This window comes from Ctenopharyngodon idella, chromosome 2 (assembly GCF_019924925.1).
Source record: "Ctenopharyngodon idella isolate HZGC_01 chromosome 2, HZGC01, whole genome shotgun sequence".
Taxonomy (NCBI): Eukaryota; Metazoa; Chordata; class Actinopteri; order Cypriniformes; family Xenocyprididae; genus Ctenopharyngodon; species Ctenopharyngodon idella.
Genome location: NC_067221.1, coordinates 10,986,838 through 11,006,346, shown reverse-complemented (window position 1 = coordinate 11,006,346; position 19,509 = coordinate 10,986,838). Strand labels below are relative to the sequence as shown.

General features: G+C 35.0%; 1 protein-coding gene across 2 annotated transcripts in view; it reads left to right on the top strand.

Moving 5' to 3' along the window:
• Positions 1-19,509, top strand: part of atp6v1h (ATPase H+ transporting V1 subunit H) — a 45,730-nt gene that overhangs the window by 1,788 nt on the left and 24,433 nt on the right. Inside the window, exons 3-9 of one of the 2 annotated variants that reach the window (XM_051917993.1) lie at positions 3,474-3,573; positions 3,864-3,953; positions 5,816-5,929; positions 7,840-7,944; positions 14,815-14,868; positions 15,922-16,019; positions 18,245-18,437. In XM_051917993.1, the coding sequence (XP_051773953.1) occupies positions 3,474-3,573; positions 3,864-3,953; positions 5,816-5,929; positions 7,840-7,944; positions 14,815-14,868; positions 15,922-16,019; positions 18,245-18,437 (754 nt within the window). The remainder of the gene's footprint in view (positions 1-3,473; positions 3,574-3,863; positions 3,954-5,815; positions 5,930-7,839; positions 7,945-14,814; positions 14,869-15,921; positions 16,020-18,244; positions 18,438-19,509) is intronic. The other variant, XM_051917998.1, reaches the window with a different exon arrangement.

The following is a 19,509-nucleotide window of genomic DNA, read 5'->3' as shown; positions in this document are numbered from 1 at the left end:
TCTAACCTATATGTGATATTTACTGTTTACATGGTAGTATATTCAGAGGCTCTCCACTGTTGTTAAAAGTGTCTCATTGAAGTCAAGGTCTTTATATGACTGTTTTGTGATCGAAGTTTTTTTTCCTTCTTCTGTCTGTGGGTTAGTAACTTGTACCATTCAAAAGTTTGATGGCAGTAATTTATTTATTTATTTTATTTTTTTTGAAAAAACAGGGACGGTAATGGGTGAGCACTTGCGCATTAAATCCACCCACTACCAAAGAAACTGACAGTGGCTTCTGTTTGTCCTTAAAGGGTTAATTCACCCAAAAATGAAAATTCTTTCATTAATTACTCACAATCATGTCGTTCCAAGCCTACACTGCCCTCCGAAAGTTTGGAAACGCCCTAGAAAAGTGGGGTTTTGGACAATATTGGAATGAATCCTTTTTAATTTGTGATAATTTTGCACTGATTAGGGACAACGCAAACTACGAAAACATATTTTATTACATAAACAGTTTATACGTAGAAAAAACTTAAATTTTCGATTCATCAAAATATCCACCATTAGCAGCTATCTGACCTAAACTGGGTTCTAATTGGTTCATTGTATTCTAAACTTAATTGGCAATCAGTTGTTGAAGCTATTAAGGTGTGACCCAAATATCTTTTACAAACCTGGGCCAAGTTTAAACCAGTAACCAGGCATCACAGCTGGCAAAGGGGCATGTCTGACTTTAACATGTATATATTGCCATTATTATGTAATCAAAATGAAAATTATTATTGCTGGTCTTCAATGATAATGTCAAGTTACTTTAATGTATTTGCACCAAAAAATGATAAGGATTTATGCTGATATCGTCCAAAACCACACTTTGCCAGGGGTGTGTCCAAACTTTTGGAGGGCAGTGTAGACCTATAAGAGATTTTTGACGAAATATGAGAGGTATATGTCTCGTCCATAGACAGCAATTTAACCACCACTTTCAAGGTCCAGAAAGGTACTAAAAACATTGTTAAAACAGTCGACGTGACTACAGTGGTTCAATGTTTGTTGAACATTGAACAACGTTTATGATGTTTTTATGTTGTTTATGTTCAGCGCTTCCAGGCTCTACATCAGAACGCGGGCTCAGTATTGACAGAGGCTGTACATGTGAGCAGGATGACACATTCGGCCAATAATGAGTCGGCATTCTGACGTAGAACCTGGAAGTGCTTGAACGTAAACAGCATATGAGAATGACACAGAAGAGAAGATATTGTTGAATAAAGTTATTTTTGTTTTGTTTTTGCGCACAAAAAGTATTCTTGTCGCTTCATAAAATTAAGGTTGAACCTTTGCAGTCACATCGACTTTTTTAACAATGTTTTTAGTACCTTTCTGGACCTTGAAAGTGGTGGTTAAATTGCTGTCTATGGACGAGTCATATACCAATCGTATTTCATCAAAAATATCTTAATTTGTGTTCTGAAGATGAATGAAGGTCTTACGGGTGTAGAACGACATGAGGGTGAGTAATTGATGACAGAATTTTCATTTTTGGGTGAACTAACCCTTTAAAGGCTGAATAATTCCAAATGAACTCCGTTTTGACAGGAAAATACAACAAAGAATATCATTTAAATGTAGCGCATCAATTCTACGTGGTATGTAAGACTCTCTCGCTCTCTTTGTGTGTGTGAGAGAAACACAGAGCACTCAGCTAAGCAACGGCGAGTGGGGCGCCTTCACACTACAATTTACAGTGCATCAAATATGCTGTGCATCCATTTAGATGAATTGCAATAGTGCGCTTTGAAGACGGAGAGCAAAACTCAAGCACTCAGTCAGAGGGTTCAATACAGGTGAAGGCGAGTGAAAATATACTTAGCCTCTAACTTAAACACTGGTGAGTGAAATCGAGCAATTTATTAGCCTAGGGCTAATGACAGACATTTAGCATGAAAATTTTGTCACATATGCGAGTGATTTACTCACACATTGTAGAGGGTTGCAACAGTTAATTGTAATAATATCTCACAATATTACTGTTTTACCGTATTTTTGATCATACAAAAAGAAAATCTTACTGACCCTAAACACTTGAATAGTAGTGGAGTTGTTATATATTTGTGTTGAATTTTGGTTGTTGTTATTTTATTCTGCTATAAACCAGGCAACAGTACAGAAGTTACAGAAATGTGAGAACATTTGAAATTCAGTATGATAAAGACTGATTAATGAAGTATAATTAAATATGATAAATGAAGTATGTGTGACAGCGAGGTTGCAGCAAAGAAAAGGAGAAGGATCCAATCGGAGGAAACAAGAAACGGGTGGATTGAATTAACCTAACCATGAAAACTAATGCAAATGAAGGAAACGGAAAGGGAAAACAGGAAACAATGAAAACTTAAAACTCAAACTCAGACATAATGTGTTATTACGTGTTAAAACGTGTTACTGGGATCAGAGGCTTGAGGTGGAGCTAGGGGATCGACACACCAGGAGATCTGAAAGCCCAAGGCAGATCTGAGCTGCTAGGTGGAGCCAGTGTAGGAGGAGCCAAAGGGCTGAAGGGAGCCAGCGGAGATTGGGCCGAAGAACTGGATGGCATAGGCAGAGGAGAAGGGAGTGGGAGGCTGGGTCGGACCATCAGCGACAAACAGACTTGGTGCTGGGCAACAAAACAGACTTGCATGCATTGTGCAGACTGCGGCCAGATCTAAAAACTCCTGTGTGTGTTCCCCGAGGGAATGACCCCCCTGTGAGAGTCGGTTCTGGTCTTTTGTCACAGCAAGTTTGCAGCAAAGAAAAAGAGCAGGACCTAATCGCAGCAGTTGCTTTATAAAACACTAAGTCAAAATATGTTAACAAAGGAAGAAAACAATGAAAAACCATACCAACTACAAGTCCACTCAAACTAAACTCAAACTCAGACATAACGTGACATTTTGATGTTGTGACATGAACGTGACATAAACGTGACATTATTAGGAAGGCAATAGCACAAGTATACCTGGTGTTTATCTTATATTTATATTTATATAAAGTCAAAAATTACAGTTCAGTCTTTCATGGTTTTCTTATAATATTGCTTTTAAGTCTTGAAGGACAAGGCAGAGCTCAATATTTTATCAACCTAAAGGAAACCGTTACTGTTCTTATATTGGATTTAATTAGAAGAGTATATTTTTCATTTGTAATAGCCAGAAATGATACTGACATTTTTAATACATAATGACACATGTACATGATAAATAGGACCCAGTGGGACAAGTGACCGTTTTATCAACGAGTCCCAACCCATCAGCCCACCCCCACACCTGTGAGCTCTTGAGAATTAATATTGTTTTAATCTGTCAATTGGACAGATTAAAACAATGAAAAAAGCAAGTGAGAGCAAATATGCAAAACAGATGTGAATAATTGATGTTTTTTGTTAGATTGCCTTTTGTTGAGCTTATCTCACTTTAGTCATTGGTGAGTTTCATGCTTTTCAGGGGCCAAATGATCTCAGCCGAGGACTGTGAGTTTATTAAGAAGTTTGAGGTTGCCGTCTCTGAAGACAAGCAAGCAATTCTGACAAAAGAAGGACATCAGGTTCATATCACATTCTTCCTGGATTTGTTTTGCCTCTCCTACCCTGTTTAGCTTGAAAAAAAAAGAAAGAAAGAAATGTACCACATTCATTTTGTATAACCGAACTACAGAGCTGTAGATTGTGTTTTTGTTTTTAGTTTTTATTTTTGGTTGAGAACACAGACCTTAGGGACCCTTTTATATAAATTAAAGCTTTGTGAAAATGACTGGACTCCCATAGGCTCACATGTTGTTGTATTTCTATGCAAGTATATAGATGTAACTGTTTCTTCTAACATATTTTATTGTAGTGTGCAAAGACCTTCCTCAACCTTATGGCTCATATTTCTAAGGAGCAAACAGTTCAGTACATCCTGACCCTGATTGATGACACGCTGCAGGTAAAAATGTGCACCATTTCAGAGATGTCCAACTCTAATCTCTGTTTTCTCATAGCTCGTCAGACTTAAAAGCTTTGGAGTATTCATTTATAACACATAAACTAACCCTGTATTGTCTCAGTTAAAAGGTGTAGTGTATTGAAAAGAGAAATGCAGATAGTTGCATGAATATTTCTATGACATTTGCTTTTGTCTCTTCACAGCCTTGGTCTTGCAAATGTTCAAAAAGAAAAAAATGTCAGGTCTTAGAGCTGATTGTGGATTATATTGTCACTCTGTCAGTCCTGCTTTAGCTTAGCTTTTTCTCTGTATATTTTGTCAATATTATCTATTAAGGGTTAGTTCAGCCAAAAATGAAAATTCTGTCATTAATCACTCACCCTCATGTCGTTCCAAACCCGTAAAACCTTCATTCATCTTCGGAACACAAGTTAAGATATTTTTGATGAAATCCGAGAGCTCTCTGATTCCTCTATAGACAGCAATTTAACTACCACTTTCAAGGTCCAAAAAAGTACTAAAGACATCCTTAAAATAGTCCACTGCTCACGTGAACAGCGTCGGCCAATACTGAGCCGGCGTTCTGACGTAGAACCTGGAAGTGCTGAAAGTAAACAGCGTAAGAAAACAACACAGAAGAGAAGATATTGTTGAATAAAGTCATTATTTTTGTTATTTTGTGCACAAAAAGTACTCTCGTTGCTTCATAAAATTAAGTTGATCCTTTGTAGTCACTTGGACTATTTTAGCAATGTCTTTAGTACCTTTCTGAAAGTGGTAGATAAATTGCTGTCTATGGAGGAGTCAGAAAGCTTTCATCAAAAATATATAATTTATATCTAATTAATGACAAAATTTAAATTTTTGGGTGAACTAACACTTTAAGTTTGTGCTGATAGATGGCCTTCATAAAACACCTATTTTCAGTTGCTCATATGGAGCCTGCGGTCCTGTTTGCTGCAGTGTCTATACTGAGTATTTCTGTATTCATACTATGACTCGCCCTCTCACAACTCATTTAGCCTATGCCTCTGTGATGAGATCTTCTATTCATATGCAAAGCAGTTATAATTTTGAAAACATGATAAACAGACTCATCTTTCCATTTTAAATATCAATTTATTTTATAAATGTGTCTCTGGGGAAATGGAAAAAATGAACAGTCTGTTTCACTCTGCATCTGCTGTTTAGTCAAGTATCTTTTACATGATTTTTCAAGGACACGACAATGCTACCATGTATAGCTCATGCTGTAGTGCCAGTGAAATGGAGGTACATTATAGAAAATAATCAGATTATCTAAAATAATTTGATTATACATTTTTAAAAATACAGTCAAACCAAAATTTATTCAGACACCTTGAACATTTCATTCATTAATACAGTTTATTCATTATAGTTTTAAAAAATGGTAATAAAATATGACAAGATCTCAGAGTTAAACTGTATTAGAAAAAAAAAAATCTTAATTATGTCAGATAACACTTAAGCAAAACATGTTCCGGTCAAAGTGCATGAAAAATTATTTGGGTACAATATGTCACAGTTTACTTTATTTTGCTATCCTCACTTACACAAATAAACTATAGTGTCCTGCACCCACTAGTAAAAAATATATATAAAAATATCAAAAATGTCTGAATAATTTTTGGTTTGACTGTATATATGTTTTGATATAAAAGTTAAAAAAAAAACACTACAGGAAAGCACAACTGATGAAATTCACTGGTGTGTCATAATTAACCTTTTTTAACCTTTTTCTGTACTCCTAAGATGTGTCTGGGATCATTTTCCTATAATCACTCACCTTTTAATTCACTCGTTTTATGTTGCAATAATGGGTCTTTTGCTCTACCATGCAGGAAAATCATCAGAGAGTGAATATCTTCTTTGATTATGCCAAGAAGACTAAGAATACAGCCTGGTCATATTTCCTTCCAATGCTGAACCGTCAAGACCTTTTTACTGTTCACATGGTAAGTTGCTGTCAGACAAAAAATAAATAAATAAACATAATATACACTACTGTTTAAAAGTTTGAGGTCAGTAGCATTTTTTTGTTGTTGTTCTTGTTGGGAAAACAAAAACGCTTTTATTCAGGAAGAATGCATCGAATTGATCAAAAATGACAGTAAAGACATTTAAAAATGTATGTATGTTATTCTTTTGAACTATATATTTATCAAAGAATCCTGAAAGGTTTCCACACAAATTTTAATCAGCATAACTGTTTTCAACATTAATAATCATAATAATAATAATAAAATGTTTCTTGAGCACCAAATCAGCATATTAGAATGATTTCTGAATAATCACCTGACACTAAAGACTGGAATAATGGCTGCTGAAAAATTCAGCTTTGCCATCAGAGGAATACATTACATTTTAAAATATAATAAAATAACAATAATTATTTTTTAATTGGAACAATATTTCACATTTTCATACCCCAAACTTTAAACGGCTGTTCTATGTAGATAATTTAATAATAATTTAGTCAACTTTTTTTACTGATGAAAGTGCTTAATTACAAATATGGTCAAAAAAAAAACAACCTTAATATTCCTTAAATTATTTGTCATATCAGTGAAATTAATGTAACATATTTTAAGAAGCTCATTTGACCTGCTTTGACCTCATATTTTCTTCTGTAAAAGAAAAGTAATTTCAGCTACAAGCACAAGAGCTTAAATTAATTTCAGGAATGTGCAGGTGGTGTTTACTGATGGTTCAACTGCATTTGCATAACAAAGTCACTATGGAATATGGACCAGTATCACACAAACCTTTTCCCTTGGGAAAAAAAATGTTTCCAAGTAATTACTGAACAAAGTTAGCTTTTCCTCGCTTTTCTATATAATTACTCTGCTATTACATTATTACCTAAACAGATCGACAAATGAGGAATCACCAGTTTTTACCAATTTCAGGTGTTGTCCAAGGACTGCCACACAGTATTCTGCTTATTACATAATAGCATTGTGCTTTGTTCTTTAACACAATAATTTAGTTGTTTTAAATTCGACCGCAACTTGTACATCAATCCAGATTATTGAACTCGCATTCAGGGCCATTACATCTAAACCTTTTGTTTGAGAGCCCATAGGTAGAATGGGGTCCATCAATAATTCATCAAAGAGATTTTCACGCTTAGTTTTGAACATTCACTCAAAAGCAAAACGATTTCCCAGGATACTCTCATTTTAAGGATACACGTAGAACAGCATGAAGTCATCACAGTTTAATTACCCTTCAGGCAGACGGCGGTCGCAGGGTGCTGAACGGCGTGAGGATGGTATTGATTCCCCTTGCCATCCTCACCTCAGCTCTTAATGAAACACTCTGAAGTTCCCCTTTTGCATGGCAAGCAGAGTAAATGTCATGTCTTCTGGAAACATCAGAATGGCTCTGAATGCATTCATTATCATAGCACACACAGATGTAGGGAGCGAAAGAGCCCTCAGTGAATCACTTCATCTGACCAATAATTTGAGCATATTCTGCAACAGTTGCATATTCATTTGGCTGAAATATTAATTTGGGATGTTTAATTTCAGGTTGAATGATTTAGATGGATCTAGTGCAACAATCGCCATTACTTATCACAATTAGAGCTGTTAATTGTCCTTTGGAATTTTGCCACTTTTATGCAGTGTAGAGCAGAGAGAGGACAGGAAATAATGGGGGAGAGAGACTGAGAGCTCTATTCAAACTATATTTGTCTTCATGACCACAGCTCATTGTGCCCAAACAAGTCTGCTAACCACAGCCCCGGCAAGGCATTTTTTTTTTAATTTTCCTATATTGACGCATCTGTATGAAAGCCACGTCTAACAGAAATACATTTTTCCAAGCACTGATGCGACATTTCTCTTCTTCCCCTCAGGCTGCGAGGATCATAGCCAAGCTGGCTGCCTGGGGACGTGACCTTATGGAGGGCAGTGACCTGAACTACTACTTCAACTGGATTAAGACCCAACTCAGCTCTCAGGTAGAAAACAAAGAGATTCCATCCTAAATTCAGCAGACCTTCTCTCTCCTACCAATTAAAGGAACCGTTCACCCAAAAATTACAATTCTGTCTTCATTTACTCACCCTCATGTCATTCCAGACCTGTATGACTTTCTTGGAACACAAAAGATGTTATACAGAAAGTTAGTGACAGAGCCTCACTCACTTTCATACAGTGAAAGTGAATGGAGTTTGCAGCTGCCATTCTGTTTAACATCTCCTTTTTTGTTTGATGGATGAAAGAAATTCATTCAATTCAGGTTTAGAACGACATGAAGGTGAGTAAAGGATGTCAGAGTTTTCATTTTAAGATTTTTTACATAACATTTGAAGATATTTCAATGATTTTTTTGAAAGGTTCTTATTTTCAAATGAGGAATGCTAATGCTACAGACAGCTCTCTACATTTCTCAGCTGGCTTTTATTTTTTGAAAAGATTTTCACCTTATCTAAAACACATCTGCTTCTACTGTCAGTCACAGAACATAATCTACTGTATCTGGATCTTTGTGCATTACCAGTGCCTTATGATGTAAATTTTCCTATACAATGAAACTTCAAAAGATGCCATCGCTTTCTTCTTGTTTTCAACCATCCTCCTTTCACTGGAGTGTGAAAGGCAAGCAGAGACATAAAAGAATTTGTGATGTGTCAAAGCACTGGCCATGTGCTGTTTTCCTTTTAAACTTTTTTTTTTTTTTTTTTTTTTTAGGTTTTGAATAGAAAGCCTTCATATGGAAGAAGGCTATTTGTGTCAGTTGTTTAGTCAGTTCTTTTTGTCCAAAAGTCTGAGACCACATTGAAAATTTAGGATTCAAAATCTAATAATCTAATAAATATTAGTGTTTTTTTTTTTTGTTTTTTTTTTGGTATTTGTTTTTGTGCAAATTTAGAACTTTTACCCCCGGTTTCACAGACAAGGCTCAAGGCCCCGATATACTCACAGCAAAGTTTTTTTTTCATTCTTCGTTTAGGGGTAAAATGAAGTTTGAACTACGTGAGCAGCGATATACTGTTATTGAACACCCCGCCCACACTGCTGAGAGCGCCGTTTAAATGAATATGTAATTATGTGATGCGTGCTTTCCTCTCAGTAACAAAATAAACACAACAAAAAATGAGAAAACGGCACCCATTTTTTTATAGAAAGCATAATAAAAGCATCTGATCATAACAACACGGGTATGTTTGCACGAGCTCTGCAAATTAGCCCTCCAGTAAAGTCCTGTCACGTTTATTTATTTGGCATTTTATTCAATAGATTGTCTGTGCCTCATTTCAACTGAAGCACAACTTCATTTTCTACTATAAAGCAGCTATCCAGTGTGTTCATGTTTTCACCCGCGAAGATCCTTCCTCGACAGACTCAACAGATGAAATGAGTCCAAAAAGAGTTCTGCTTGAAAGAAGGCGGCGCCACAGCGTACACCTCCTATTACGTTATCATCACGGACCAATGGTAGTACGAAGATGTTTTGCAGCTGGAGCAAACTTTTCCTGAGAGTTTGCTTTGGCAAGCCATTTCGAGCTCCTAAAACGAACTTCGTTTGGCATGATTTTGTTCGAAATGACATCACATCAGTTCGTTCTTCGATTTCACTTGAAGTATATTGGGGCCTTCAAGCCCAGTCCTAGACTAAAATGCATCTTTGAGCTGTTTTAACTGAAAGCAACTTGCACTGATATAACTTAAAATATGTCACTGCCATTGTTTTGTCTCAAGATGCACACCAGTAATGTTTTTCCTGAGGCATATTTATAAAGCTGTTTAAATGTCCTAATTGAACTAAGGCATAATCCTGGCTTAATCTAAGCCCTGTCTGTAAAACCAGGCTGTAATATAATAATGTTTTGCTATAAAGTATTTAATCATCTAGTTACTGGTTTTGTTTAGAGTAAACTTGTTTGCAAGGCATAGTAATGTCCAGTTTGTGAGCATTTGAGCATTTTTTGAGTCAATTTCTTTTCACTGAATTGTTTGAAGAGGTTCACAAAATTGTCTGAATGATTCATTAGCGAATAGATCAGAATTTGAATTTTTTACATTTTTTACAATACTTATCTAGAAGTCACACCATACCTGAAAAAGTCATTGGAGATTTGGTAAAGAAAATAGGCAGTCAGTCTGATTTAAAGCTAATTCTGAAAATGTTTCAATATATGAAATAAACAAAAAATATTGTATTTGTAGATTTACAATATATAATATAATAAACTGATTGCAAAAGCATTTTCACTAGTGATCTCAGACTTTTGGAGCCCACCCGTGTGTTAGGCAGCGCTTGCCCAGGATCGAGTGAATTTGTATGTACTGTGTCACTCCTCGTATCCTACATGTGCACAGTAGGGGGTCGAGATCTGCAGAGGCAGCCGTGCCAGGGCACTACTGCAGCAGAGTGCTTTATATAAAGGGCACAACAAGAAGAATGAACCAAGAAGTGCCTAGAGCACGATTTGAACCTGGATCCTCCTGACTCAGAATGAGCTGTGAGCTGTGAGCTCTGCTGTAGCAGGCCAGCCACAGATACAGATTAAGAGATTCACTCAAGGGCGCAGTGGTGCTAAGTGCAGTGGCTTGAGTCATTTACCAACAGCACATGGGACCCAGGGGTTGACCTTACTTGTGGTGGTACCAACTTATTTGCTTTCAAAAAAAAAAAAAAAAAAAACTCTGATGTGCCGGTTCAACATAATATTCTAGAGGTTATGTTTGTGTTACTTGCTTGAGAGAATTGGTGAAATAACATCTTGTATCATGTTTCTGACTTCTATTTTTTTTTTTGTTGTTGTTGTTCTATGCCCCACTATACCTGTTTAGAGTAGATATGCGTGATATATGTGTCAAACCAAGGCTGTCAGTGTACCAGGAGGGACGTTATAAAGTAGCAAGAGATAAAAGCTCTTTTCCATGTAGGGCTGGGCGATAACAGGGATAAAGGCACACCTTAAGAAAAATGTGCTTTTCACTACTCCCATAGTATGTGGTTGCTGAAAAAAATGTTTTTATTGAAGATTTTGTGTGAAAATAAATCATAAAAGTGGTTTGTTTGTTTGTTTAAAAATCTTATAAATATATGAGGTGGCAAGGTAGGCTTTTTACCCCACACATGGGGTAAAAGGCTCACCAGCATTGGGGTAAAAGGCACACATTTATCATTTATTGTTTATACAAATACTTTAGCTAAAATTATATGTTTTGAATAATGTCTAAGTTAATACTTGTTCAAAACAGTCACTTTAGTAAAGTTTTTACTAATTTCTGTTTATTTTGATAAATGAATTCATTTTTGTTCAATAAATATACTGTCATTAAAATGTTAATATAAAAATATATTTTAAAAATATAGAATCTTATTTTAAAAAGTAAAGATTCTTGAAAGCATTGAAAGAAATCCCATAATAACTTAATATAGATTTACAGTAGTAACAATAAATATTTTATTATATGATATGATTAATATATTTTTAAATATGATGGTTTCATTATAAATATGGTGAATATCTCTAAGATGGACACCTAACTTAATATGATATTTACCATCTGAATCTTACCATGTCATGTCAACAAATGGGAAAGGTCAGCCAGCTATTTATTATCATGTTAATATAGTTAAAGATTATCATGTAAAAGCCCCAACAACAGGGGTGCCTTTTACCCCAAATACCATACTTTTACATATTCTTCCGTTATTGAAAAACTGTTGCTTTATTTACCTTGAACAAAACTGAAAATCATTAACAAGACCTTTGTCTCAAAATATATTCAATAATTTTAGCGATTTTCATTGGCTACTTATATTTTTAACATTTTGAAAAACATCAAATATTAGATCAGATTAGCACAGAATCATCTTTGCGCTGCAAAAATGCACCTTTTACCCTGGTGCACCTTTAGCCCCATTGTACCCTACCGTTAGACACAATTAACCGATAGAAATTTGTCAGCCGGTAGAGATTTTGGACTATCGTCTCCATCATGGTTACGCTCATGTGATGTTGCCATGCTGCGCCATAACGAAAGCTTATCATTTGCATGCATTGCGCATGATTTTAAGCCACTGAATCACAATAACAGCATAAGAGAACTCATACTGCAATATGCTCCTGCTGTATGAGAGATGGTTTTTGAGCGCCGTCTGAGAGATGCGCGCACATGAAGCCGCTACTCAGTGAGCATGTGAGTACTGAACTGAGTTCTTTTTGCCGCCTAATTGGACTTGAGCGGTCAAATAAACACACTTATGTGTCAAAATGTCCATCTTTGCAAGTATCTTCGTAAACAAAGTAATTTGTCTTTGAGAAAGAAAACGTGTATGTATCAGTATTTTGGATCCGTCATTTGCTCTTAAAGTGACAGCAGCCTAATATAACTGCTGCTGTCTGTCATTAATGTTAATTTGACAATAAAAGAAGAACAGAAAGTCACTCACTGCTCTTGCCTGAATCACTTTAATAAGAATAAATGTATATTTACTTTACAGTGTAAATCGCATGTATAAATAACTATACAGTGTTTTTTACACATTTGATTACTTTATATAATTTATGTAGTATTTCTTATTTCTAGTACTTGAAGTTTTCCAGGTAGGTCTATTTCATTTGTGTCTGTTCTATTGTAGTTTGTTTTCCTTTACACTTGTAATTATTTTCTTTTGTTCTTTTTTTTTTTTTTTTTTTTTTTTAACTTATGTTAGGCTAGTATTAGTTTTTTGTGATATTAAAATAACTATATTGTGATACAGATCGTAATCGTGAAATAAAATTACTCGTATTGTAATATAAGATTTTGGTCATATCACCCACCTCTATTTCCATATACGGTATATCTTAGGTTTGTCAACCAGTTGGGCGAAGGGCAGGATGTTTTGTCACAACTCACAACTGTACATTAAACATCAAACGTCTTCTGATATGTGGCGGTGAATGTGTCAGATAACAGTTTAGTGTGCTTAGAGAGCATACTGTGTAGACAGAAAAATTGCTTGTTGTTGGAAACTTCATGTTGCACCTAGTTAGTAAGCAGTGAGAGTATATGTATTTGTTGTTTGGATTTGAGTGTGTTCTTAATCTTATTTTGTTTTAGATAACCTTCAAACAAACATGTTTAATGTTGTTTCACAAGCCTAGACCAGGATCCATTTACATTAAAGTGCAAAGATGTTATTTGTATGCACATATTTGAAGATAGATGACCTCTATTCACATGCAGTACCAGTAACAGGACAAGTGTTTTGATTGTATCAAAGATTTGAAGTCTGCATTAACTTTTCAGAATCTCGTTTTCACTCGTAGGCATCATTTACAGTAGGGTGGGGGTGGGACATGTCCCCACCGCTTCTTGCCGTGGCAGATTATATTCCCACCATCATAGCTCAAATTGATCACATTTCAATGCCTTGTTATGTGTTGAAAACACAAAAAAATTAAACAAATGTGTCCCCACTACTGATGTACACTACCTGATACACTAAATTATTTTTTTAATGATTTAAGAAGTATATATCACTGACCAAGGCTGCATTTATTTGTTATTGTGACATATTGTTACAATTTAAAATTACTGTTTTCTATATTAATATATTTTAAAATTTAATTTATTCTTATGATGGCAAAGCTGAATTTTCAGCATCATTACTCCAGTCTTTAGTGTCACTTGATCCTTCAGAAATCATTCTGATATGCTGATTTGCAGTGCAAGAAACATTTCTTATCAACGTGAAAAAAGATGGAGTTTATTTAATATAGAACCTGTTTGTAACGATGTAAAATTCTTTACTGTCACTTCTGATCATTTTTCTTGCAAAAAAATAAAATAAAAAATAACATACTCACCCCAAACTTTTGAACCATAGAGTACACCACTTTCAATATGTTTTTCAATTGCTTGTTATTAGAAAAACAATGTAATGGCTTTGGAATACATTTCTGAGCTTAAGTGAAAGGCACAGTGATGTATAACCTTGATATAAAGTACTGCATTAGATGCGAAGTGAAAAAAGTGAATGAAAACATAACTGTTATGACTTTTGTATGAATTTTTAAAAATGTTTTTATGTTCTTATAAATATATTAATAATGAATGAATAATATAATCTAAGGAAATACCTTCAAAATGAAACTTTTAAGACATTACAGAAAATGTATTTAAGGTATTAGTTGTAAAGTCAATAATTCCTAGCTGTTTTGTAGTGGATTCTGGCTTTTAGTTAATGCATCTACTTACAGAGTCCAGCTTTCATTTTCAGTTCCCCTACAAATCATCGTACAGTAATAAGATGTTGCAATATGCATGGAGTTTCATATTTTAGCCTGAGGGCCCTCTGAATTAATGAATTTTGAAAATCATAAATAGAAGACCTCTCAAAGCAGTTTGTGTTTATTAGTCCATTCAGAGTGCACTCCATAAATTTGGTTCATTGTAGCTAAGCTGCGAAAGCTGTGAATAAACATTTTCAATGAATCGGATAAAAAATATTGTCTATTCTAAGCCAAAAATGATTATAAATAACAGTTTAATTATGTCTTGTTTTCATTTTACGTGGCTGTTGCGGTTTTTTTTTTTTTTTTTTTTTTTTTTTTTTTTTTTACCCAAATTGTGACTTGGGTCAAATTGTAACAGGCTTAAGGATTTTGTTTTGCAGTGCCGCTGAGATCGAAATAAATTCAGGGCCACTCTACCAAGGAGATTTTAGACAACTGCCTGTCACGAACAAGCCGTTTCACTCATTCAGGAGTCATCTATATTCCTGCCATCATTGTCCAAGTATACAGCTCAAGTTCGCTACAACAAGAGGCCCAAAATCACAGATTTGTTTTCTTTCTATCTTTTTTTTTTGTTGTTGTTGTTAGAAACTACATGGTACAGGTGCTGAACCTGGAACAGGGACCATCTCCCCCAGTGAAGTGAGTATGTCACGGATGAAGGAGGCGGATGTGCAGCTGTGTGAACGAGCCTCCATCCCCTTTCAGAGGCAGAGATCTTCACCCCTCTCTTTTTCGAGACGCAGCACATGCTGTTTCTTGTCCACTGCTTTTTTTCCATTCATATCCACTGTGAATCTTTTCACTTTTTCCTAAAGCTGCACTTCCCTAACACAACACCTTTTTTGTCTGTGTCCATCTATAAGCTTTTTTACAAAGATTCTTTCCTCTCTTGCCAGTGGCTTTGGTCATAATTCCAATATTTCAGCTGCTTTTCTTTCTTTTTTTTTTCTGAGATACACCACTAGAATTGATAAATTGAAAGGACCACCAGAAGGCTTTTGTCTTGCACTATAGCAGTCTTCCTCTTTCATTTCTTTTTGCGCTTTTTAGGGTTCATTTGAAAAGAATTTCTTTTTTCTTTTCATCATGTGTGGCGAGTCAAAAATCTACTGGCGCAATGCAAGCAGGCACAAATTTTAATTCAATTTCCTCTCATGGCACTTAAGATGTCTCCACTTTGCTATTCTACATGACCTGCCTCCCTGTCTTTTCTATTTTCTGGACCACTCTGCTTTTATGCATATGGTGCTGATATACAGCATCATCTCCCCCAGTTAATGACTGAGTCTCCTCTCTTCTCTCAGCCACATCTCCTCTAACATCCTCTCTATGATTCACTCACTCTGTCCAGGTTTCAAGGCTGCTGCTTTCTCTCTGCTGCATTGTGGGATTGTCTCTTTGATCCAGCATGTTACCCAAAAGGCGTTTTTAAAAGTCAGAAACGTACTGCACGTGCATAAGTGAATGCAAAATTACAGAGAGTGTAAATGCTGCTTGAGCAGCCTAGTTTCATTGTGTTCCTTTGCTAGTACCTGAAAAGGACAGGCTTGTTATTTCATGCATCCATTTCCCTGCTTCTCTGAACTGTTCTGTTCTTCGTGTTCTGATCGTGTTGTCCTTTTGTGTTTGTGTGCATGCTAATTTGTGCGTGTGTGTGTTGTGTATGTGTATTTTTCCTTCGGACCCTCACAGAGCTCCCAGTATGTTCAGTGCGTCGCTGGTTGCCTGCAGCTGATGCTGAGAGTGAATGAATACAGATTCGCCTGGGTGGAGGCCGACGGAGTGAACTGGTAATGCTCATTTTCACACTAATATGTAGGTCTTGTTTTGTGTGATATTGCACATACAGTAGTAGCCAATACATGTGAGTTATTAAGCTCCCATAGTAGTTATGGAAATCTGGTTATGATGTGATTTCTAGTCCTGAAAAAAACAGAGAAATTAATTATATAACAGTATTGTATTAAATAATATTTAATAATAAATATTATTTTGTTTTATTTTATACAAATACACTTCCATTTTGGAGTCAGCAAGATTTTGATTTAAAAAAAAAAAAAAAAATACAGTAAAAACAGTCATTTGTGAAATTGTGAAATACCTCTTTTATACTATAATATATATTAAAATGTAATTTATTCCTGTGATGGCAAATCTGAATGTATAGCAGCCATTACTCCAGTCTTCAGTGTCACATGATCCTTCAGAAATCATTTTAATATGCTGATTTGGTGCATTTATTATTAACATTTTTTATCAATGTTGAAAACAGCTGTGCTATATTTTTTATATAATTTATTTAATTTAATAAAAAGTTCAAAAGAACAGCTTTTATTTAAAATAAAATTCTTTTGTAGCTTTATATATGGGTCAGTGACATGACGGGTCATTTTATTTTGTCCAAAGGCCTTAATAATAATAAAAAACAAAGATATGACATTCAAAGTATGTAAGGCAGTACAACTAGATCTCTTTTATTGAATCCAAAAGGTTTTAATAATATTTTGCTACATATAAAGGTATTTTAAAGATTTTGAAGTGTCAAAAGGTCATTCGGTTTAACCGTCCAAAGGTCAATACAGCCATTTCATTTGTGATTAAAACATCTTAAAATGTAATAAATGTATATATTTTTATTCTGGCATAATTTTATAATAGCATATATCAACATAGTGCAAAATGGTATTAAAATTATGTGTAGAAGTTGTTGCTTTGTTATGAGAAAGAATGTCCGGAAAAATGAATTTCATTGATGTCATTTGGAGTAACCAATATAAAGGGACCATTTTGGATCATATCATGCGTTCAATATCATGTGACAGGATGTGACATCATTCAGACACCTGCAAAGGACCACATGGTCTTGAAGCAAAGTAACTGTTATGTCATGTTTTCATTTGCTCATACGCATGTCCCGAAACATCAGGTCATTCGGTACAACCGCTATAAAACACGGAAAATGTTGTGATATTTTAAAAACTTGTACTAAATATAAAATGTTTGATTGTCCTTTTGCAAGCTAGCTAGATATCAGCCTGTTAACATTGTTTGAAAATATCGTCATTCGGTATAACCAAAAGTGTCATTTGGTAAAACCGAAATTTTGGTTAAACCGAATGACGTTTTTGGTGACAAATTTTGTCCATCTTGTAAAAAATGACAAAAGCAGAGTTAATTGGTTATAAAAACCACATAATCTCATTGTTAACACTTAATAAAACCTCAAAATTAATTTTATCTCCATTGTGTTTTTTTTATACTTTAAAAACCTTTGTCAATGACCCATGTCTTTGCTTTCACTTTTGATTACTTTATTGCATCACTGCAGAATAAAAGTAATAAACGGCATTGACATCAAACTTTTGAATGGTGTGTGTAATTAATTGTATTTATGTTTTATCGTTTAATTTTTATTTAACATTTAATTATTTAATTAAATATTAATTAACATATTTCATTGGCTAGGAATTGCTCCGTTTAAGTGAAATCTGTAACCAGTAGTCTTGAACAACAAACAACTGGAAAGTTCATGGAAAAGTTATGTAAATGTATTGTTCAAAAGAAGTGCAAATGTTTCTTTATTTATTTATTTATTTATTTTTTTTATGTTTAACGCACACAATTAGCACAGTTGTGCTGTACCAGCTTTTATGTTCCTCGTCCCTTGCAGTATTGAAGAACATCTTGTAGAACAAAAAAGCATCTCTCATTGTCCTAGCAGGTTTTAGCCCTGTGATCATGAAGGTTCTTTTGTTTGCTAGTGTACAGACAGAGTAAAAAAAAGGATAATGAGGCTTCTCTGAAGATAATTTTCTTTTTCTTGCCTCTCAAGTAAAATTTCTTTCATGTAATGGTCTCATTATACATCACAAAAATGCGGACTGTCATTTCCCCCCTTCTCGTCCATCAAACCATCAGGACTAACTTTGTGAAGAGCATCCTCTCAGCAGACCATTAGGGGTGAGATGCCCCACTGTTTACTAACTTTGACTTTTCTTATCTGTGCATCTTTCAGCATCACGGCAGTGCTGAGCAATAAGTGTGGCTTCCAGCTGCAGTATCAGATGATCTTCTGCGTGTGGCTCCTGGCATTCAGCCCGCAACTCTGCGAACAGCTGCGGCGCTACAACGTGGTACCGGCGCTCTCCGACATCCTTCAAGAGTCTGTCAAAGAGAAGGTCACTCGCATAATCCTGGCTGCTTTCAGGGTATGTGTCATGAAACTTGTCTGCTTCAACCCAGTCCCCTTTCCTGAATCTGTGAATGCAACTGAATGTCATAAAATTTTCTTTTTAAAATGAGCCTCATGCCTTTTTTAAAAATAGCATTATGTGATTGTAGACCCTATTTAGTTGGGCTTTTATTTCAGCCCCCCTGCGACTGACTCAGCTGCATTAAACTAATAGGTCATTTCACACTGAATCCACTCCTGAATCCTCTGACACACAGTCATTCGTCTGCTCTCCATTACATTGAAATCGCAAAATAATGTGCAACCGAATATACTACTGTCCAAAAATATGAGACCACTTGCTAAAATGCGTTTATTATGAACTCTTCTAAACTAATACAATTTAATTTATATAATTTAATCTTTTTTTTTTTTTTTTTTATAAATTATATTATTAGAATAACCTTTTTTCTTAGTATTTTGTTATTTTGTTTTGTTATCCACACATTTGCTTATTTGATTAGTGACCTATAAATAGTCCAAAATTAAGTTATAATGTTTATTTATTCTAAATTAATCAAAATCCTTTATTTATTTACAGGTTAAAATTTGATTGTGAATTCCAGATTTTCAATGTGATCTCAGACTTTTCACCCCCAATGAACAAATACTGGTGAACAATGCAGTTTTAATTAGTATATTTGAAGGGAAAAAAAGGTCATTAGAGCAAGAGTTGAACCGAGACCTCTCGCAAAATGTGAAACATTTCTCAGAGCCACAACATTTCATTTTAAAGGCACTTAAGAGAAAGACACTTAACCCCAATCATTTACATAGCACTGTCGTTGCAGGAAATAGATTGCAAAGCATCTGCTAAATGAAGATAAGTAAAGGCACCATATAAACGTATCTCTAAAAATACTTAATGAAAGATCATTAAATCTGATGCCAAAATATATATCTACTTTTATTTTTTTGGTGACATAGTGAATGAAGCAGTACATTTGCTGAATCCATTTCAGATGGACGGGTGTGTCTGTTTTCTCACTTTTTTCAGATCAGGGCATCGCTCAGCAGAAGGTGTCCTCTTCAAAGTCCATTAGCGGATC